We start from the raw sequence: 23893 nt of genomic DNA, 5'->3' as shown, positions 1-23893 counted from the left end.
ACAATTTTTTTTCCTCTCTCCCCTCCCCTACTCCTTGATTTCAAAATAACCTTCATGGCAAAAAGAGCAGTCCACAGCACCATAAAAAAAGAAACTGATTAAAATGTTGCTTGAACAGAATGCACTTTAACTAACTTGCATCAGATAAAATGCTACCACATTCCTACAGAAGAAATCACTGTATTACAGGAAACTGGACACATACATTCCTCAAGGAATTTCCTATTCAGAAGTCCGACTGAAGAAACTAAACAACAATACAAATTGAGAGCTTTATTAAAATCACTCAGAATATCCTATGAAATTTAATATCGTATAATATAAGTGCAAACTCCCCTATATTAACAGGATGTGACACAAGTGAAGAGAGGACATTAATATACATATAAATAGAAAAGCTAAAATATGTTTGACAGTGATACATTAAATGGCTACATAAATGTGACCACAGTTAGGAGCATATGTAATTTTGTTTCCCTCTAGCACTATCTTCTAAAGCGTTATACATAGTAAATTGCATTTAATTCTAATCCCTGCTTTCTTATACGTAATAAGAGATATGTAGAAATATTGTAGGCACAAGCAGAAACAATGCAACGGATGTAAAACAGAGGCAGAAGCCAGGCACTTATTTGTTCTTGGCTGCCAGAGGTTTACGGCTGATCTTCTTTGACTTGTCATTGTTTTTCTTTGGAGGTTCAGGGTTCGCCTGCATGTGTCTGCCATAAAGACTGTAAGGAAAGGAGAAAAAAAAATTGTGATACAATCATTAAACAAGACTTTTACTCTGCAGGACATTAAACAAAGCATCTAGTTACTAAGAAAAAAAAGGTCTTTATTTTGTCTCAACACACTGAATTTTCTATTAGCTCTCAAGCTGCAGTCATTAACATTTGGTTTTTTGTGACTTTTCAGGGGAGTAACATCAGGGAAGAGCAGGCTTTTGGAGTAGTGAAGGAGCAATCAGTTTTGCCTTCAGAAACTAGCAACCTTTATTCTGCAGTTATGGGATTAAGGCTCGAAAGGCTGCACGGATGTGTATTCAAGTAGACAATGACAAAAATTGGGTTGAACTGGAGAGATAGAGTGCCTGCTTAGAGCAAAGTGAGCATCATCCCTAACCAGAAAACCCAGGGGCTTGATAATGTGACAGAGAGCAATGGTGTCACAGCTGCCTTTGCTGCTCACACATGATTGATAGCACTGGGACAGATACCAACACATCAATGCCACATTAGTAAGTACCACTGATTAAATGTTGACAAAGTATCCTACAATTAAGACGGCTAGCATTTGCTGTGAAGCTAAATGGACTACATGGCTGAAAGGATCTTGCTAAACATCACATAGTAATTGATAGATAATTTATGAGTAATCCTGATTAGAATAAATTAAAAAGCTACCCAAAATAAACACAGCTCAAACTTAACTTCACTTATTGACATAAAGTGCTTTTTGAAGATGCATTTTGTTGGTTTTGGTTGGGGTAATTTTCTTCATAGTGGCTGGTATGGAGCTGTGGTTTGAATTTGCACTGAAAACAGTGTTGATAATACAGGGATATTTAAGTTATTGCTGAGCAGGGCTTGCACAGAACCAAGGCCTTTTCTGCTCCTCACCCCACCACTGAGGGGACTGGGAGTGCACAAGTTGTTGGGAAGCGATGCAGCCAGGACAGATGACCCCAGCTGACTCAAGGCATATCCCAGACCATACCACACCACATCCTGCTCATCATAGAAAGCTGGGAGAAGAAGGAAGGGGGGATGTTTGGAGTGATGATGTTTGTCCTCCCAAATCACAGCTGCATATGATCTTGGAGGTCTTTTCCAACCTTTGTGATTCTGTGACTCTATTCTATTTACTATTCTAATTCTACGTCAGAAGACTAAAAGCTACCACCTGATTTGAGCTTTATGTTGCTGTATCTGGAAGATACTTCAACCCTGGCGTTCCTGGACTGTGGAATGGGATTAAAGCTTCTTGTAAGGTGGGGTGAAGAGGCAGAGCTTGCTTTCACCTTCTCAGCAGCTAAAGTTTTACATCATACTGCTAAGCAGGCTGCTGTCAAGGTGTACTGCAACCAAACAGCCTTGCTCAAGGAAAATACAACTGTAAACTACGACATTACTTCACCTTACTGAAATTTTATGTGTGCCATCACCTACTGTCAACAAGGGATCAGGTGGCATTTCCTGATGAAAGCAGAGAGCCCTGACCCTCTGCAATAACTACATGCTTCATATTTTTATTTTATTTCTGAAGAGACAGAGCTCCAGCAGCACAAGGCTGCATTTTATCCAAGTACACAGTATGTGTATTAATCAAATATACATCCTAAATAACTCCTGTTTTGGAAGGTGTTAAGTGAGTTGAGCGAGGGAGTCTATGGAAGGAGATGGTTCAGTATTATGAAAAGCTATCACAGCAGAAGAGCACAGAAGTGACATTCAAGGAGGTTGTGCCATCAGAAACTGACCCAGGATAGAAGAAGCCAGGGAACAAGCAGCATCCTATTCTGAACGATATGCAGTGCCGCATTTGAACCACTTTCAGCAGTAGTTTTGTAACTCTCAGAAGACAGCACTAGTTAGGTAAATACAAAATTGACCTTCAAGCTGGTTTTTGGCTTTTTTGAAGTCCCTATTTGGGACTTTAGGCACCGATTAATAGAGAATCCAGTGATCCACTGTATCTGAACACAAAAATCCTTTGTGGGTGGGAACAGAAGTCCCCTATCACTGTCCTGTGTTCCACATCCTGCTGCCCCACAGCTCCTTTGCCCTGTTAGTGCCAACCCAAAGAGGCCTGAGACAGCTTAAGTGGTTGTCAAGTGTTACACACCCTCCTTTTGCTCAAGTTGGTTTAGGCTCCTCCTTTTTGCTTTGGAAACTTTATGTAAGTTTCCATCTCAGGTGCTCCTTCTGGCATTCATTTTGCCTCTCGTTTCCTCCTTTCTCAGAGCAAATGTTCAAGCATGTGGACTGTTAGACCTCAAAAGAAAAAGGGTGTGGTGGGAATTCTACTGACTACACAATGCTTTCAAAATGCAGAAAACCTGAATACTGACAATTTTGAATGAACTTCAGAGTTCTGGTAAAGTCTACTTGGGCAATGCCTTTTGACATGAAAAGAGGTCCAGAAGCCACAGCGTGCATTAAGCAGTAAAAAACGCAACTGACTTGAGATATTTTTGGGTTTTTTTTGATATCTGCTCCTTACAATATTCAGTGCTACTGGTGCCCCAGCAACTCCCTTTGTCCCATGCAAATACTACATTAGTAGTAATAGACGTACATGAGTTGAAGGCATTTACAGCACTTTCACATTCTTGTTACCTATTTTCATGTCCAACCACTTCTATCAGCATGAGCACTGAAATTTCATCCAGCCAAGTAATTAGTGGGTTTGAAATAAGAAAATCAAATATATCTACTTAGGTTTCCTTGGCAAAATGAGAGGAGTTCCAATGCACATGGCTATCCCAACTGAAGATGAGTGCTTTACAATCTTTCATGGAGTCTGCTAGTCAAAGAGCAAGGATCAGACGTATTTAGATGATACAAGCCTCTACACATGGGGTCTCCCTCTCCTGCCTGCACACATCAGATATGAGGACACATATGGTGCCACAACAATATTTAAATACAATAATTACTGTGATAATACCTCTGGGACAGAATTTGCCTTCTGTTACACTAGGGAAAAGAGAATTCAGAATTCTCAATGAACTCCTAGTACAACAATAAACACCACTTTTATAACTCTTAGGGGAAAAAAAGGCTGCAGGGAAAAAAAAAGGCAAAATAAAAATACTAATGGAGCTCATCAGCACAGAGAAGTAATTATCTGACTTCCACAAGAACCTGTAACTCTTTAGTTTTAAAAGACGTGAAGTTTGCATAAAGTCTTTAATAATTTCAGTACTTACTAGAAAGACACAGAAACAGCTGTAGCCAAGCTGTACAAACTAGGTACATGCTCTTGTTCTGCATGAACGCAGAGTCAGATGTGCTAGGCAGAGACACTCACACATCATCCTGGGCAGCAGAGGTCAGCTGAAGACGTGCCCACAGACAGTTCTGCTGCTCAGCTCATGGATGGTGATGTGCTAGAGGATGGCACCTTGACACAGCTGTTTGCATGACTAGACCCTTAGCCAAGGCAGATTGTTGCCATAAACACACAAAAGAATTTTGACGCAGATTGTGGCTATGGTTTCAAGGCCGATTTGTGAGATAAGTGCTGATAACACATTCCTAGCAGTGCCTTCCCACTAGATATTTTGAAACTTCATCTGTTCACAGCACCGGTACAGCTCTGAGCAGGACACTACACACCAGCTTCAAGGCTAAAACCTCTGCTGAAGGACAAAATCTGGAGTGAAAACAAGTATTTGTGATGTTTGCGGTTTGATAACAGTCAGAAGTTGGTTACTATAACCACAGCTCACAAACTGCAGAACCTCTCTAGATTTAGCAGCTACAGCATTGTAGGCAGACTTCTCATTATATAAAAATTAAAGGGGAGATTACATGCAAGACTGAAAGTGCAGAAAGCCCTCAGAAAGAGACTCTGAGAAGCTTTCTTTCCTTGTATATATTTTTAAAAGTATCTTTCATGAAAAAAATGTTTCTTTGTATGCAGATATAAACATGAACAAAATCTTCATGAATTTTCCACCTGCCCCACTAGAAGTAACAAACAACAGCAGCATGGCTGCTGTAGAAGCAAAAAGAACAACATCAAGTGAGAAAGATGCTCATTAAACTTCATCATTCTGTCTACTTTAATGATGCTTTTACTTAATAAAAATTCCCTAAAGTAGTTGCAAGGATATTAGGCAAGGTCTCTGGTTATGTATCAGGGGTCTAAGCTGTCACTAGCAAGCATGCAGTTCAGGAGAGGCATTCCCAAGAGGTGAGAGTGAATACAGCTTTCTTGTAATAAATTCAGAGAGAATCAATAACCACGGCTCGGCACATTACTTAAGCATTTAGGAAAGTAGGTGATCCTTCTAAATTAAACCACAAATTGCTAAATGTTGCAATTTACAGCAGAAGATCAGACATGGAACCTTGTAACCTGAAAGCATATAGTCTTGCTACCAAAATCTCTGAACTTAAAAACAGAACCATAGTTAAAATTCTTATATTCATAAAGGCCAAAAGGGTCACTTTGAAAAACAAATTCAGCACAACTATCTCCAATTTTTTTCTCTTGTACAACAAAATGCTCACTAGCCAAGGGCTAGAGACCTTGTGTAAGCTAGGGAACTATTGCAAAGTGTTTGATGCACACATTGATTTTTTTGAGTTCAAGCATTTTGAAAGAGGATTTCAAGACTGAGCCATGAGAAATACACTGGTATTTCACTTTATGTCTGTAACAGATCTCCAGGGTGAGTATGCAGTATAAAAAGGACAACATTGTTAAATATAGTCCTGGAGAGATGCTACCTCCAGCTATGCATTGTAATCAGGGAAACAAAGGTGAAACATTCCAGCTCTGCTTGATTTTTCAAAAGGTGAAGTTCAGGATCAGGCAGATATTTAGTGCTCAGACCAAGCCTCAAAGTGGATATTCACAGTGACCTCGACAGAACAGTCCTAAACCCCAGCTGATGAAGCAGGAGAAGGGAAAGGCTGAATCAGTGGTGGTATCACTACAAACCCGAAGCTGAAAGAAATGCTTGCATGACTGATACTTGCTGGCTACCCTGCATTAGTTACAGTTCACATGCACTTAGAGCAACGTGCTTTTGCCACACCAGTTTTTGCATAGCTAATTGTTGCTCTGGTGTCCCCTCTGAGTGACTGACCTTTTCTACGTGGGAGCTGCTAACATGTCATCCCCTCAAACCACATATTCTTTCTCCCAGGAAAGGGACAGATACTGGGAATTAACTGGTCAGTAGTGTACCAGTGAGAGAAAAAAGTGTAGGTTAAAATTACTATGCAAGTATCATATTATAGATATATTATATATATACATATATATATATAAAATGTATATATATAAAATATGATATATATAATATATATATAATAATATATATATCCTATATATATAATATGATATATAGATATCATATCGGTAGTTCACCGATAATTGTGCTGTAACTCAGATGATCTCAGTGAAGAGGAACTCTGCATGGGCAAGTGAAACCAGTACCTGTTTTCCTTATACCCGAATGGCAAACTGCAGCTTAGGATTCTTCATAAGGAAAACCAGACACGAGTGATTCATTTTATTCAGCTAATTTTTTGCCCTTTGTTTTCAAGTGCTCTGAGAGCAGATGGCAGCAATGTCAGCGATGTCCATCATCTGCAGCTCTAGCAAGTTTCTTCAGAACCTCTCCGTTTTGGCCTGTCCCTGTGTGTGCAGCACTGGCTGGATGAAGGGGGCAGGCGCAGGCAGTGGCCTCTGGGCCACCGAACCTGCAGCTCTCAATGTGCTGTGAAACTGCTCCACTATTTTTTGGTCTGTGAACAGTGTGTCTTCCTCTATAGCCCACTGTCACTCTGGGATGCTTAATGCTTCAGACTGCCCCAAATCTATACACACCAGAGCCCAGCCCCGAGACACTCCCAAGTGTAACAACCTATGTTATTTTTCTGTTCCTTCTACTTCCCTCAATTATTTTCATAACCCAAAGTTCCTGCACACTTTGCCTGTCACTATTCTTCCTAATTCCCCTTAAATCCTGCATTTCACCTTTTAAAGAGACTTTTTGCAACACCAGAACTCCCTAATATCCTCAAATGCTTTTTTTGGTCTTCACCCCACAGGCACTCATTAGGGGAACTGATTATCTCTTCCCATCTTGAATTAGCTCTTTCTTTTTCTTAGCTAGTTTCATTTTTTTGGAGCACAAATTAGGTAAGAAGAAGAGAATTCAGCACAGGTGGAGAGCTAAGGATTCAAGCCCATGTCTCCCGGTCAGTGGAGATCTGGCTAATGAAGCCAGTGGAGTAAAGAGCTTTTTGGGTGATCAAGTAGAAGTGTCTGCTGTGAGAAGCTTAGCTGCACTGCTCTGTTAAAGATTCTCACCAGCTACAGAGGACAGTGGGTAGCTAGCTGACACGCAGACACTCATCTTCAGCTATTTTAAAATGCTAGATGGAGTCCACCCAACCACTCCCTCTATGTTCCCACTCTGCACTCTCACAAGCTGTTAGCTATCTTACATTAGAGACTCTGCTGAGTCACGCAGTCCAAAGTTGATTTACTCAGTATTCCTGCCTAAAAACACTCCAAATCTCAACAAGCAAAAAAAAGTACTCTGCCAAAACTTTCTGGAGCTCACTGTTTCAGCATCTGCGTAGAATGTGCACCCTCCAAAATAAATCCCACGTGTCTCTTACTGTCTCTTACCATTCAGTTTTCCACAGAGCTCCCTTCTGCTGGACCCCTCTACTCCAGTGTATTTGCTGCTCTGTATACCTGAAGAAAAGAAAGGCTCAACCTCTACGTGCCACATTTCCCACCCTCTATCCCTACAGGTTACTGTTAGAGACAGACTCTGACCAGAGGAACCTCTGGGCTCAGCTCAGAGATCCCAGACCTGATGTGTCAGTGAGGGGAGATTTGGGCTGAGGTAACCATGATTTACAAACACTTGCTCTACTATTGGGTGGGCAACAGATGCATAATTTTAATTCTGCCAGACACATTTGCTCTTAAAATGGTTAATTTAATCCTTGCTTCTTTGAACTCATCATCTTGCATGTTATGGGGAACTAATATCTTTTTCTCCCACAAAGGAATTCCAAGTAGGTGTTAGGTATTTCTTTAATTAATACACAGTAATAAAAGAAAGCCTTCTCCTTACTTATATTCTCTGAGGCTAGCAGCCTTTTGAAGCAAGTACTCTAAATGTGAGGCTTGATAGGGATGCACAGCTGGAAGTTCACAGAAGCCTAGCAAAAAAAAAAAAAAGATTTCTTTTAAAGGAAAATGTAGAGGCCAAGATTTGCAAAGCTGGCTAATGACTTTGCATACCCAACCTGAAAGATCTTACAAGAAGCATGGCTTTTGGCAGACACAATTTTAAAAGCACAAGGAACACTAACATCTCGTTTCTGAAAGACCTGTCTCGATACCCAGGGACCCCAGCACTGAAAATCTTCAGCCATGCTACAAATCCAGAGAGACACACAAGGGGGGCCTCTATGGAACTGTCACAAAGACAGAAAGGGCAGGGCATGCTTATTCTTATTTCTTTCAAAACAGAGACAAATAGGAATTAAGATTTCATCTAGGGAATCTATTATGCTGATAAAACAACCCCCAACTAGGCCAGTATAATGAAACAGCAGCCCGAGAGCACGAGGGAGAGAACAATTCGCTTCTGCATGTGGACAGTCCTACCAGACTACTTCAATTATGCACAACTGCTCCCCTGGGACTCAGATCTTCAAGCACATTCAGGAGGCCTGATCTCCTTTCTCATGCTCCATTTTGAATGGAGCAATGAGTTGTCCAGCCTACATGTGCAGACCAGTCCCTGAGTTCACCCCAGGCATGAAAAAACTGCATAGGCCAGAAACTGAAGTTCTTAAGGCTAAGAATTCCCACAGACTGCAGTGGAATATTTTCCTACTTGTTTTCACAGATGAAATAGTGCTTTCCTATTTATGACCAGAAAAAAACAATTTTACACCAGATACAGGCATCAGTTTAAACTCTGAGGGCTGAGCTATCTACTAGAACAAATGGCATCCTACATCTAATTCATCAGAAGCAATCAGGAGCCACAGAAACTGAAGGGGCATGCTCAGCTTCTTTGGCAGATGCCAGCACAGGTAGCTGCAGATAAAAATGCACCACTAAGAAGGAAAAAGACAACTCAAGTGAGTAAGAAGTGTGTTCTGTTTACTGAAGTGATCTCTATCATCCCAACCCTTATCTTTATGTATTTGTAATTTATGAGCATGCGTTAGATAAATCAACAGTTGCTCTATTTCCCCAAACATGTTGTTGGGACAACACTCAAGGCCATTTGCCTGATCTCAAACTACCCCTGGACAGGCAGCAAACACAATACAGAAAACATACTGGCACACAGCACAGACATCCTCCTGGAGACAGCTGAGCACAGGATTCTTCCTTCTCATGTTATTTTAATGTTGTTGTCTGTGTGGAGTCCTTTGGGCTTCAGTAAAACAGTGCTCACTTTCCTTTCTGAATGCTACACTGCTGCTCAGATAAATGCCCTTACATAATCTTTATTATTGATTTATTACATGCATTTTGCTGTGTACCTAATTAACATTTAAAAACAGGAAAACAGAGGGCAAAAATAGCTAGGTGCAAGCTAAGGAACTTTTTAAAAGTTATTATATGTCCAGCAGGTATGTATTTTTTTTCCAGTAACCAGACAAAGTGTATAGAAGGGACGCTGGGGAAATACTGATACAGAGAGTCTCTTTTGATTTTTTTTCTTTTTTTTTTTTTTTTTTTTTTTTTCTAAAATTGAAGTGTCTGGGTTAATTTTAGCCTGTACTAAAATTGAAGTGTCTGAGTTAATCTGAGCCTGCTCTGCTGCACACTGAGGATGGCCAGTTTCACTGGTAGTAGCACGGAGAACATTTGGGAGATTGCAATTCCCACACACAGGGTTTAATCAGCTGCCCTGCTCTGCTGGGCTGGCTCACACACCTCTCCCAGGGTGTCTGCCTCTGCCATCCCAACTGCCTGCAGGGCCAGCTCTCCAACAGCTCCTTAAAATAAACATGAGGATTGAACAGTGACAAGGGACACAGTGACAAGGTGGGGAACTCAACCAAACTAACCCCTCTGAATCACCACCTCTGAGACCCTCAAAGGGAAAGGAGGAAGTCCCAGTCCTGTCACACAATCCATTTGTGTGACCCAACACAAGAAACTCTGGCAGGCTGTGTGAGCTCTGCAAACCACTGTGTAAAGGGAGCACAGGATTTACTGTGGGATGCTTAGACAGAGTTTTGGGATTGAACAAGAGCATTTAAGGATTATACAGGACTTATGAGGAGACAGCAATAGAGTGGAAGTGAATATCCAAGAATGACAGAAGAGAACAAGTGCAGGGAAAAAGAGAGAGGATGAGGCAGGGAATAAATGAGGTCAACAGTGTGCAAGCGGGAGGAGGTCAGAGCACTTGACTGGCAAAACTCTGTGCCAATCACCTTGACTTTGTCCTCCCTTAAGCCTGTTTCTAGCTGTTTTCTGTGTGAGTGTGCCCTCTGTTCTGGCAGCATGCATACATGTCCTATCAGCATGTTCAAGCTCAAGACAGATCAGCTGCTCAATAGCATGGACTGAGTCCCAAATACTGGAGTGACCAAGGGACTCTAGGATCAGCCTCCAGAAAGCCTCAGGGATGTAGGCTGATGAGACTGGGTCTGGGTGCTTGATATTTGAAACATCAAGATTGGGCAGCCAGGTATCAGAGGGATCCCTGACACAGGGTTTTCCCTGAGCATTGCAGGGAAAGGTATTGAGGAATACAGTCTGGCTGTTGTTTGTCTTTTCTGTGTTTATGTGTCCATCTGTCCTTCCATCATGCTAATCTGCCCATGGCTGGCCATGTGTATATACATGTTCTGAGACCGTGGGCAGCCTTGCTACTGACAGGACAAGAGAACAGGGATGTGGAGCAGTTACCCACTGCCATCAGGGAAGAAATTTACTTGGTTCCTCCAGGACACTGGATTTAGCTGCTCTAAAGCACTACCAGGAAGAAGGTGAAAAACAGAGGAAACTCACTTCACTTTATGGCAACGCTGCAATGAAAATGTCGCTTTTTGACACCAAGGGTCATATATGAAGTGCTACCTCTCAGACATGCCAATTTCACTTGGCCATATGAATTGGCTTTGTTTAACTCATGATGGATACACTTTGCAGAAAAGCTGTTCTTGGACAGTGTTTTTGAACATGCTTTAACAGGTCAATGCAGGTCTTTCCAGTTCCCAAACACAGCCCTTTCACCTACTCCCTGGCCAATGTGGGCACAAACATGCCAATTATGTCAATCTTACAGACACCTGGTAAGTTGTACTCTGAAAAATCAACATACATGCAAAGGAAAAAGGTGATTCAAAGCCATTTTCAAAATCATTGTCATCATATATGTTAAAATGCTGAAATACTGAAAGCCAAAGACTGAGTAGTTCTATATGGAAACAAAACATATCAATACAATGGATTTCCAGTTATGTAACTTTACTGTAGAAGACCAAGGATGGTCACTCAGAAACCACATAATAAAATGATACAGACTATTCACCTAATTTTCCAGCCAGTTTTGAACAAAGCATCACAACCTTAATATTTGGCAAACAATCACTGGGTTTTAAGCAAATCTTTGGTGATTTTCCATGGCTTTTACTGTGCCAACAAAGCTGTTCCAGAATCTTTTCAGGAGGGACCTATGCTATGTGGCAGCCAATAATCTTTATGGCAACACTGCAATGAAAATGTCGCTTACAGTAATGAGCAGAGATCATAAGTTAAGCCCCCAGCTACCTTTCCATTATTTTTCATTAGAGTTTTTCTGGCTTTGCTATGCTTTAAAGTACTCAGGGAATTACTCCAAATTAGGCTCACTAGTCAGCTCTTCATTACTCAGACCACAGTGAAACTGAGCAATCAGCAAACTGAACCAGCTCCTGAGTAACACAAGACGGTAACATTTGCTTGAATGTTTACCATTTCTTTTTTAGTTTGCCCTCTTTCTTAAAGCTCTGTTCTGTAAAACAAACTTGCCCACAGTTGGAGGTGGTTCTAAAACAACAGGAAAATCACATCGTATTTTTTCATGCCATTAACACCTTGAGCAAAGGGTTGGGCTTCCCTTCATCAACCAGAAACAAACTGTGATATAGTTATGTCTTCTTGACAGCAGTGTTTTTCCAAGATTTGTGTTCCATAGTGCTAGATGAAGTGGGTGAGATATGAAGTCTCACTTACTATGTGAATCCTCACCCTTTGAAGAATCCCTAATTTATGGAAGATTTTTACACTGGCTTCCTCCCCACTTGCAAAGCAAGAAGCTGACCAACCTGCTGGAAAAGAGCAGTAACACTGACATCAGTTAAGTTCTGATGTCATCCAATCCACATGACTTCCCAAGTTACTTTCACTGTCTTTCAGGGCCCACAGTGTGAAAAACATAAAGCCTTTTGAAAGGTTTTCTTCTCCCCCAGTGTAATGAAATGGCAATACAGCATCAGCCTGATTTTGATTTCAACAAAATCAATAAAAGTTTTGTTTCTGATTTCATTGGGTTCAAGGTTTGGCCTTTAAGGTCAATTACCCATGCAAGCTAAAAGGCAAACTGCAGATGCAGTTTGGCTCACAAACTCCAAACTATGTACACAAGCTATGAACAACATCTAGGCTGGCTATGAACAGTGGAGTGAAAATTATGCTTTCTCATCAAGTGCTAGTAATAGCTAAGGCCAATGAGTCACTCTGTGACTTTTTAATGCACACATTGACCAAAATAGTTTCTTCCCAAGGAAGGTGGGATTATGCATACTGATCTGGTTCTGTTCAACATCCTTTTGCTGTAGGTAGGCAGCACTTATCCTAAATTGTTGGTGCTTACGAATGCTCATGAGTTAAAGGAAAAAAATATGGAATACAGAAAAGGACAAGAACTAGTTTACTCATCAGATATTTGCAAAAGGCACCCACAGGAACCTTCAAGCATGATGTAAAATAAACCAGTGATTCCACCTTCTTCTGGGCAAGAGGAAAAGGATCAGGCAGTTGAAAATGCTTGCACTGAATCAGTCTAAGTGCCACAGCAACAACAAAGGCACAGAGAGAGTAACAACAGGGAGCTGAACACAATGCTGCAGTGCTAGTGGACAAACTGCAGATCACCTACTTTGCATCTTCTTTGAAACATGTTGGAGAACACACTGCAGGGAAGGCAAACATGGTCCTTGGTTCTTTCTTTCTGGTTTCTCAACCAACAGGCTATTAACATGTTTTCCAGATCCCAGCCTACGCACACAAGGTAGCAAACAGGCACCCCTTACTTGTGAAAGATAAGATATCAGAATGTATTGGAACGCTGGTCAAACATTGGAACTGACTGCCCAGGGAAGTGGTAGAATCACCACCTCTAGAAGTATTCAAAATACATGTAGATGTGGTGCTTAGAGGCATGGTTTTGTGATAGACTAGCTCAATGATCTCAAAGGTCTTTTTCAACCTTTGTGATTCCGTGATTCTAATCCCAGCATTCATCTTGTGATATGGAGCAGATTTATGAGAAATGCAGGAGTGGGAAAAGCGAAGTGACAAAAGATTTGTCAACAGCTCTCTGTCACTGAGAATGCACTTCATTAGCCTGTCAATTGCAGTGTCTAGGAGACACATTTATTGACAACTTACTGTCAATTGATCCAACATCTATATAAAGCTCTTCTTATACAACGAGTTAGCTGACTCAGATGATGATGAGATCTATAGAGAATTAATAGATATACTAAGCCCCAAACTGCTTCAATTAGATATACTAAGCCCCAAACTGCTTCAATTTCTAAACAAAATGCAACCAGAAGTGATAAAATCCCACCAATATCTCAGCAGCTAGACCATATTCAGTACTTACAGCACATCTTAGAATGAGATTCACTGTGATACACTCAATAGCTGGAGTAAAAGTATGGTATGGGTATGAAGTAGAAGTCCTTATGCAAACACTGTTTTTTACTTCTATGGCCATATGTACTTGTGGGATTACTTTTTAAATACAGGGACTCTGCATTTTCTACTCCCTCAGTTTAGCATGGAAGCACTCAGAGATGTTGTATGGCAACCAAGTGCTCTGTGCAGTTGCATGCCTCAGCCTCTCACCAGGACAGGGTAATGCTGCGAATGGCTAATTGATCCTGCAGTGGCTTTAACAACTGGCAGTCACTTCACACTGTTGGCAGCATTCCTGCAGTGCACACACTCCCATCCTTTGCCTGTGTTGCTTTGTATGACCTGTTTTATCACTTCATGATAAGGCAGTGTCAAAGACAGCAGGCATAACCTATTCTGGCATCTCCATCTGGCTTTATATATCAGACTTGTGCTGCTCTGGTGGATTAGTTTCAGATCCCTGTTGGCAGATCAAAGGCAGCAATAATAACCACAAATCAATCCCTCTTTAAGGCCTAAAACATCTTCTCCCTCATAGCATGCCTCATTTCTTCGCCACTCCAGAGCCGTTATAAACACCAACTTTGCCTAGACACAACAGTTGTATGCAGATACTAAGGCCCTGGAGAATTTGGCACTGTGTTTTCACCTGCTTTTTTTCTGATCTATTATGACAATCAAAATGAGCAGCATCAATAGAGAAGTGCTCATGTAGATTAAACATTTGAGTCCCCAAAAGTCAGAAAGCTGCTTGGTGCCAAAGTGAGAGCATATGCAGAAGATGGCTTGCTTCCCTTAGTCTCATCTCAGGTAATGTATTTTCCAGCATTCATCAGAGCTGTATTTCCACTGAAACACCCAGCTACCTTCAGCTCACTGCTCAGTGCTCCAAGGTGACCAACACATGTTTTTGGATACAGAAAAGTTGCATCCTCAGTTGAACAACTGCACAGTGGACAGGTTGCTTTCTAATGGTGTTCCCAGACAGCTTCCCCCTTGATTAGCACGTGCTCTAGAAAACAGGACTCAGAAAAGGGATTCATGAGGTTCAAGATCCACACTGTTGCTCCCATAGACAGGTAACATCTGGATCCTTTCACCATGACTGTGCTTGTATTATTGAGATTGCTCTTAATTTCTTCATGTTCACCTCCTAGGATTTATCTAAAGGCAGTGGAAGTTAAAAAATGACTCAAAGACTACGTAGCAGCTCTCTGCTTGGCTATGTCTGACTACCAAAATGAGACTTTTACTACAAGAGAAGTATCTTTTGTTTGCTTCCTCTCTGTAACACCTGCACAGGGACAAAGCTGAATTTACCATGATGTAGCTAGGCACTTCCTTGGATCTCAAATCACCCAGAGATACTGTGCCCAAAAAAAAGAATAAATCTGTGCCTTGGATTTTACATGAAAAATGCACTTGTGCTGTGAAAGATATACCTGCATAAACAGTGAAGACATAAACTCTCCCTCTTATCCTTCTTTAAATCTTTCCATCTTGTAAATTACAGCTTGAACTACATCTCTGAAAAGACTCCAACATCAGCTAGATCAGCAATAGTTCAATATTCCTACATTCTACCTAAAACAAAACCCAGATTTAAATAGCAAAAATGAGAGCTGCTTAAAGATCTCCTGAAATTCTTAAGAAAAAAGATAATCTAATGTTAATCTAAGATAAACATACACAAATCATCTGGTTCCAACATTGCATTTGTACATCTTGCAACAGCCAGAAAGACCTAGTATTTCAGGATTACCACATAAGGGCTTGAAAAATATTTTCTCCTAAAATTCTTTTGAATACTAATGTAAAGTACTTTGATCCAGATTTTTTTCAGATTTCTTATGTTCTACTCAATTGACTGTTTACTCCTTATAATTTTTTACTATACCCATAAAACTAGAACACTGTCTCAACATACAGAAAATGTGGATAGTACATATTGCTCATAGCTGCAAAACTTCAAGAACTGTAACTACTATTTCAAGATAATTTTTAAACTATGACAAAGATGCATGCTATTGAAGAAAAATGGTGAGCCTACAAAAAGCTGCATGTGTTTGACTCAATCAAGTAAAGAGAGTATCATCTTCTCACAGTATGATTCTTCTACATGCTAGTGGAAGCAGAAAGTCAGAAAGATTAACTGAAGACCAAGAAAAAAAGACTTTCCTCTTCTTCCCTCTCCCACTACTGAGCTTAGAAAAATGTTCAAAAAAGGAAAAAAAATTACACTGGCAGCTTCTAGGACAGTTTAATAAACCTTGGGGAAGGCCTTAGTGTTGAATTTGCCTTCCCAGTAGAACCTAAAGCACTGCTACTAAAGCAATACAATAAAGTTTATGAACTTTTCTTTACTGCTGCATAATTTATCTTTGAGAAATGGTACTATGGCGAACAACTGCTCTCTATGAATCTCTTTGGGCTTCAATGGACTGCAGGCTTTATCACAGCAAGTAAACTGGATCAAGATTGAACTCCAAACTGAAAGATATATAACATATTTTGGGATCAATGAAAAATACTTAATTCAAAGGTTAAATACTAGTATACTGAAGTATTTTTTTATGCTTCACGTCAACTTCCAAACTAAAAGTCCTTTTGACATATTTTACACTGAATCTTAAACAAATTCCAGAACCATTCATATTTCTTTCTGTTCAAGAAAATTTCCATCTTCTGTTTTATTAGTTTTCTAATAAAAAGCAAATATCTCCTTCCATTAAAAAAAAACAAAAACAAAAACAAAAAAACCCAACCATCGCAAAACTAAAGTCACAAATACAAAACCACACTGCAAATTCAAACTAAACATAACTAAACCTCAGTAGCCAAAGACAAAGGTATACAAACTTCACTTCTTTTCCTAGTCTAATGCTCATGGTACAGTTTTCTCAGACTACTTTCCAGCACTGTAGTTACCCTGCTCTAGAAAATGTTTCTGTTTTGGGGTGCATGCTTTCTGCCAGGTCAGCAAGTTAATGTGTCTATGCAGCTCTCAGATTACCAGATTTAACATGATGAAGGCATGGGAAACCCTAGGCACAGGAAAAAAGGAAAAGGGAAGAAAAAAGATCAATCAATTTTTTAACTCAAAACTCCCCTCACAAGTCAGATGGTGGGAATTGGAAGGTGTAACTGCACAGTGGGATGTGCATATATGCTGTGGAGAAAACTTCATTGTCACTCAAAGCCCACAAATCCGTGCAATGCTGACATAAAGAGTGGTGAGGAATGAGAACAAAGGGACAGAGACACACAAAATAATGGGCAGCCTAATTTCTTGCCAAAGACTTAGAAGACAAGTCTGTAGAAAGAGCTTTGTAAGAAAACTGATTTAGCCCAGAAAAAAACCCTGTGCTAAAGGACTGTTGACCTATTTATAGGGTAGTTGACTACAGTAGGGTAGTTTTCATTCCTGGATATTATGATTTCTGGTCAAGTGGCATTTCTCCATACTTTTGTCTGTTACAAGATAATTTCAGGATCCTAGATTATTTGATAAATTCCAACATTTCATGGAATGTTGTAGGCAATGCAAAATGTTATATTAACTTTGATGACAGCAAGAAAATGAGAGGGAAAAGGTATATTTACACAGGATTAGGATTTGTGACCTCTTGCAGTGGTTAGCATATGCAGCTGTTTCAGCCATCCAGGCCTGGGAGTAATGGCCTATAGACCAAAGAGCCACGGAACGGCTGCCACCTTCTTTGCCAAAGTTAATGAGTCTGGCAAAGAAGAACCCCCATTTCCTCCCTTTCCTTAAAGGACTTGCAGTACAGTTTAGGAATGCTGACACCCAGAAAAAAATTGCCTCAGGGAGAGGAAAAAAGACCAAGCCAGGGGAAAGATGGAAGTGAGGAAGGAAGAGCTATGAGGTCAAAAGAAGGATAAGAGACACACAAAGCTTCACGTATGGAAAAGCAACTGGCCCTGGCAAAAGAAGATAAAGCTGGTACTGCAGGAAACATGCAGGCAACTCTCATTTCAGTGAAGAAAGGGAGCATAGAAGGAATGAAGGAATAGATAAGCATGCAGACCATCTGAATTCATGAAGCCCTTGTGGTTTGGGGGCTCTTGCCTGATGCAAGGAGCATACCCCCAGATGCCGTTCTCCTTATTCTATGATTTTCAGTACCATTACTTCAAGAACAAGCACAGTCAGCATGAGCACACTGCAGCAGGCCATTCCCCGTTTAGACATACATGGTGATTGGCACTTCTTCACATCCATCACTCAGTCACATTAGCTCCATTAATGAAAAAATAAATGTTGCAAAAGGGAAGTATTAACACAGCCAATGCCACGGACATTAATTTTAAAAATGCTATTTACTTTGTATCAGAGCAGTCATACATCTTGATCAGTTCTTAGTCTCGTCCAGGTTCTGATTCCATGCTGTAGAGACAAACTCTGCCCTGACTCTCCTTCCTGCACATGATTAATTTACTTGACATCTTTAGTACTGTACCCACTTGATGGGCTTCATACATTTAGTAGAAGACAGTAATTCCTATTAAAGCAAGAATGAGATTTTTAGTGCAAATCCTGGATAGTGACTTACTGTAAAGCATAGTCACAATACAGCTAAAACCATCTGCTTGAAGAGAGAAGACACTCGGCTTCATACACAAGTTAGCCCAAACAGCTTTGGGAGAAATGTGCAGCTCCATGAAGAGTGGGTGGCTCCTCTGTCTTGAGAGCTAAGTGCTAGGTCCAGCCAGCTGCCTACGAGTACACTCAACATCTGTCTCTGAAGATCCAAGAGCTCAGACGCAGGACCCTATTGAAGACAACTGTGCAGGTAACACACCTTCCTAAATCTGTTCCACTAACACAAACCAACCACAATGTCAACTCCACATTTTCTCCAAATCAACACAACAAAACTACAGAGAGCACAAAATGACTGCCGAAGCACAAGGAAAAGGTCAGTCTGAATTTTTTTTTAATTTGCCAAGAGAACTAGGCAGCCAGAGCAGGAGAGCCTGTGTAGCCTCTGGGATGTGTGGGTGGTGATCTCAAGACAGTAAGGATTTGGCAATTATCTCCACAGCAGTTAATGTTAGAAGCAAACAAAATATTTCAATATTTTCAGGAATGGGAGAGGAACCAGAAGCAATTACTCTGTCAAGAAATGTACCTACACATAACTTGGAAATTACCTGAATATGTGAAGGCAAGCTGAGTTTATTTCCACCACATCCTCACATGTCCAAGACGTGACTTCAGTAGTTCTTAGCAGATGCCAGATGACCTCAATGCTCTCCTGCTCTGATACCACATTCGGGCCTCACTCCCCAGCAGGGTTTTTGGCAGACATTGCATGCTAAGCTAGCATTACTAAAGCCCCAGCTGATATTCTCTTCAAAACTCCTCTGTTCCCCCTTTCTTGGTCTCTATGGCAACACCCAGCATCCTGCAAACAGCACGAGCCGGCTTGGGGCTCACTCTGCACTCATTCATCTCAGATGTTTGAAGAATCTCCTCTTTTCCCTGTACAATGTTTCTAAAACCAGAGTTTTACTCCCTGCTGATGTCCCCACATCTCTGACACAGTTCCACTGCTCCATGTCACAAACCATCACAGCTGCCCCAAATGAGGTCTTACTCCAGACTAGGTAAAAGAGCCAAAATCTAACCCAAACATGTTGTCTGTCACTGGGGGCAGAATGTGGACATTCTCTTGAAAATCCTGGTTGGTGTGAGAGCTTTGCCTTTTAAAATCTATCCTTGCTAAGTAAAGGCATTGAAGATCACCTGCAGATAGCCAAAATAAAAACCGGGAGGCAAGGACAAAAGAGCAGGACTTTACTTTGACCTGCATTTTTTCCAGGTTATATGTTACTATTCCTCACTTTACACTCATTCTGTACTTATGTTAATTCTGGCCTCAGAGAATCAAGAAAGTTTCATTTAACTTGATTCTGTTCTTCTTCTTCTTTTACTATACTCTTAAGATGTTATTTCAGTAGTGGCAACTTTCAATCAGATATTCTCAGAGCCTTTCTGAACATTTTTTTTTAGATTTGGAAATTATTTTTAGGAAGAGGGGGATGAATCTGTGGTGTACTTTTTATTCCTGCCAGAACAATGAAGAACAGGCCAGGAGTTCACAGCTTTAAGACGAAATAATCAACACAGAAAATAAAAACATTTTGAAGAAAGAAACTTCCTTGAAGGAATTATATTCTTTTTGCAAAAATTAGTTTAATAGTACTTCTGTTTATGTGTATGGGGGAAAAAACTACACATGCTACAATGGGAGAACTGTAACTTCTCCCAGTGCATGGAAGAAAACATTTTCTTTCAGAAGGAAAAAGTAATTTTCGTTGAGACAGTATATAATTTTCCACACACAAATGTGCTCATCCAAATCCAACCTACATGTCTCTGTACCTTATGCTCAAATTTTCCCTCACTGCGTTCAATACATTAAGTGCTACCTAACTCCCACCTCCTGAATTCAACAAAAACCTCTTTTTTCATTAAAAAAAACTCCTTTGAAATAGAATGTATTCTTGTTGTTATGGCCCACAACTCAGAGGCTGAAAACAGCCATTAGTTAACAACCCACCTATTACCCTGTAAAGTGTTAACAAGTGTGCACCCCTGCTGTAAAGAAATTGCCCAAAGAAAAGGGCAGGGTAAACTCCCTGGTCCACTGTGATCTGCAGAGACAAAACGTTCCAGGGCTTTATCTCTCAAAAAGCCTTGCTCTTTTATCTCCCTGCTCCACCTAACCTTTCTTAGCCAGCAAATAAAAGGATGGGCCACAGAACAGCCATGGGATCTGCATCCCTGCACAGAGTCATGAATCTTGGTCAGTGTCTAAATCCTGGGAGCTCCTCTGCAGCCACCTCACCACCCCAGGGACAGGAAGATGCTTGAGATTATGCACCACCATTGTATTTACACTGAAGGGTGCACACCCTTATACGCCTGATCTATCAAGTCCGAGTGTTTGCTGGCTACTGGATCAAAACAGGGGAGGGGATGTACTGAAACCTGCACTTTTCTAGAAGCAAGAGGAAGAGGTGATTCAAAATGGCTCGGAATAATTTTAAAGCCTCTTAGTTCAAGCTATGATCCTAAATCATGATTTAAGTAATTCAAAGCAGTCACCAAGATTGGCAATTTAGTGGTATTAAAGGAAGGGCAGCTGTCCCCAAATAAACATTGTGAACCAAAATCATAAAAAGGAAAACCAGAGTCCTGAGAAAAGCACAAGCAAGAAAACACAAGTTGGTTGTGCTTTTGATATTTGTCTGTCATACCTCTCTCCCAGCTACTGATTGGTGATGGGAGGAAAAGGCAGAAAATATTGTCTTATAGCCTATCCTTTGATTATTTCTGTCCTTGATTTCTGCTTTTACTAAATGCTCAATGTTTCTGCTATTTCACTTCCTCCTATCTCTTTCCTTTGCCTAATCAGCCAATCCTGCTCATGTATCTTCCCTGTTCAGGATTTTGGTTCTTCCCTTTTCTGTTTCCAGCTTGTCAGCCTGCATCTTCTTTCTGGTCTTCCTCCTGTACCACTTTTATGTTTTCTTCTTTCCTTTCCTTTTCTTCTTTCCTTTCTTTTCCTTTCCTTTCTCATCCTTTTATCACTTCTTTTTTTACATAAGATACTCATCTTTCCATCTGTGCTCCCTTTTTGCCTCTCTGGTGGTTGGATCTGAAGAGGAGTAACTCTGTTTTCAGACATTAAGTAGGAAAATGAAGGTCCCTTCTTAATATTTTTCACAGCAGATGGGCACACACTGCACAGAGGGGTTCTGCTAAAATGTGTTTTAAGATACTTTCCTGGATCCCATATAATCATTCAAAAAATATTTTAAAGTATTTTAAAAGGATTTCCTATGAAACATTTCTTATAAATCTTTATGGGAATTGCAGTAAGTTCCATTTTTTTCTTTAAAAAGCAGGCATGAAATAAAAGTTATTACTGACATCTGTCATATTTTAAATTCTTTATAAAATTTAGTGGTGGCAGCATAAAACAGATGTAGCATAAAACACTGTGAAACAATCTCCCTAACAGAGCATCCTTTAAGGAAAGCAACTTCATCATTGACAGTCATTTAGTAACACAGGAGGCAGCTTCCCAGGAGATATTTGCTGCTGTTATATTAGAGGTAATTAAACTATAAAGTGATTTATTTCTTTGCAGCCACGTAATTGAACTTTCTAAAGCCATTAATGATACCTTATGAAAGTATCAGCAGATGTGGAACATGATTATCTCCAGCAAAACTGTATTTACAACACACAGGGCCACAAAAATTCTACAAAATGCCATTTATTGGCAAAACATTAATATATTAACCCACAAAGGACAGTGCAGAGGGTAGAAATGCTGTCACTAAATGTACATCTCTCCACTCTTCCCCCAGCTCTCTCTTCCCTATGATTGACAGTGATTTTCAGAGAGTAGGCATTCTCTCCAAGCAAGAAAATCTAAGTACAGAAAATATAGCTTTATATTACTTCTATTGCAGCACTACTGACTACTGAAGGAAGCTCTAGACAACAAAGTATATATATTTAAAAACAATGCATATTTAAGGGTGAAAAAAACCCTATATATAAAAATAGGAGTATCAATGCCTCACATATTTTCCCCACCATATTAACTAATCTAGCAGAAAAATCCTTGATATGTCATTTGCTGATTGATGAGCACAGAGAACTGAGACCTGAGCACAGAATTTTATTGCAGAAGACATTTTCATCTGCAGCCAAATCACCAGGGAAACACTTTGTCAAACAACCTCACTCTGCAGGGACACTTTGTGACAATATTGGCAACTTAAGAATTTGTTCTGGTTTTTCCAAGAGCATCTACCTGCCCATGTTGAGAAATATTTACAGCAGCACTGGAATTCATGCAGATGACCAGCTTAAAACCTGGGAACAATTTCACATTTCATTGCAACAATATGTAAAAAATAGATGCTCACAAGCTCCAGTTTTAAAATAATATTTATCTCTTTATCTATATATAAATTATCCAACGTATTTTTTGGGAGGACTTTCATACCAAATCCATGTACTTCCACAATAACTGACATTATATCAAGCATCTGCAGGGCTACAAATCAATACTTGTTTTCAAGTGCTCAAGTACCTCTTTTATCTCCTCCCCCCATCCTCCTTTTTGTTCAACTGAGGGAAGACTGAATCTAACACAAGGCTGCTTTTACGTCATGAGGGTAGGTAAGATGCTGGTGCTCCAGCAGAACACCATGGGTTAATAATTTATACTCCTGCTGCTCTGAGAAAGGAATCTGAGTCCTGTTGATTGGCTTGAAGCTTCTAATTATTTTCTGTGTTGAACAAAGTTCCCAGGTATCACAATTTTTTACTGAGATGGAAGGGAGAGTGACCTACTGTGAAATTTTCTCAATTGAGAACAGTCATTCGGTGCCTTCAGTGGCTGAGCTGTGCTGTCCACAGTGGGATAAACCTCACAAATCCCAAAGTAATCTCAGTCAGGATTTACGTACAAAATTGTATGCACAACTCCTTTGTTCATAGGTAAGCATAAACCCCCAAATAAGTGCCTAACAAGAGGGCTAACACTACCTGTCATGTGATGGAGTAGGGGAAATGTGGAGTGCCACTATTTCTCTGCAGTCAAGGCATACTTTCTACTATCTACTATCTACATCATCCTGCATCATCCCAGCAGATCAGCAGCAAGGAACTCCCAGCTTCAATTCAAGCTGCTGGTAAAACTCCAGTCCCTTGCATCAGAGAGGGTTGATTTCTCCTTTGGATTCTATGCTTAAACCCTCTAAGCCTAATTGATAATTCTGTATCTAAAAATGAGGAGTTAAGCTGAATAATTAAAATTTTTCTCAGAGAAGTTTCCTTAGGTATATCCATGCCATTTTACCTGAGCAATCTGCCAATGGTGTGGTTCCACCAACTAATTTAAAAGATGTTGTATCAGGTGTTTAGTTCTAGCCGCCAGTCAGCTGGAAAAGAAAGGTTTTTGTCCAGCACTGACCATCCATCTCCAGCACTCCTATCACCACAGGATCCACTCAAACCTCTGCTGCTGCCCATCCTCCTTACACTTTGGCCTTTGGAAACATAGAATTATGCTTTAAAAAAACTCACACCATGCCACATGCATACTAAACAAAACTAACAGGTTGAAAAATGGTCTGAACAGGTTACCACCACCTTCTTTACCTTTTTTAAAGCTATGAACATACTTTAACAGTT

At 40.3% G+C, this 23893-nt stretch overlaps 1 protein-coding gene across 1 annotated transcript in view; it reads right to left on the bottom strand.

The window, feature by feature from the left end:
• Positions 1-258: 258 nt before the first annotated feature.
• RSU1 (Ras suppressor protein 1) overlaps positions 259-23893 on the bottom strand; it is a 103605-nt gene continuing 79970 nt past the window's right edge. Inside the window, exon 9 of the mRNA XM_041489927.1 lies at positions 259-731. Within this exon, the coding sequence (XP_041345861.1) occupies positions 629-731 (103 nt within the window). The 3' untranslated portion in view covers positions 259-628. The remainder of the gene's footprint in view (positions 732-23893) is intronic.

This window comes from Pyrgilauda ruficollis, unplaced genomic scaffold (assembly GCF_017590135.1).
Source record: "Pyrgilauda ruficollis isolate IOZ18807 unplaced genomic scaffold, ASM1759013v1 scaffold12, whole genome shotgun sequence".
Taxonomy (NCBI): domain Eukaryota; kingdom Metazoa; phylum Chordata; class Aves; order Passeriformes; family Passeridae; genus Pyrgilauda; species Pyrgilauda ruficollis.
The sequence above is the reverse complement of the archived record's forward strand: the minus strand, read 5'-3'. Positions and strand labels throughout refer to the sequence as shown.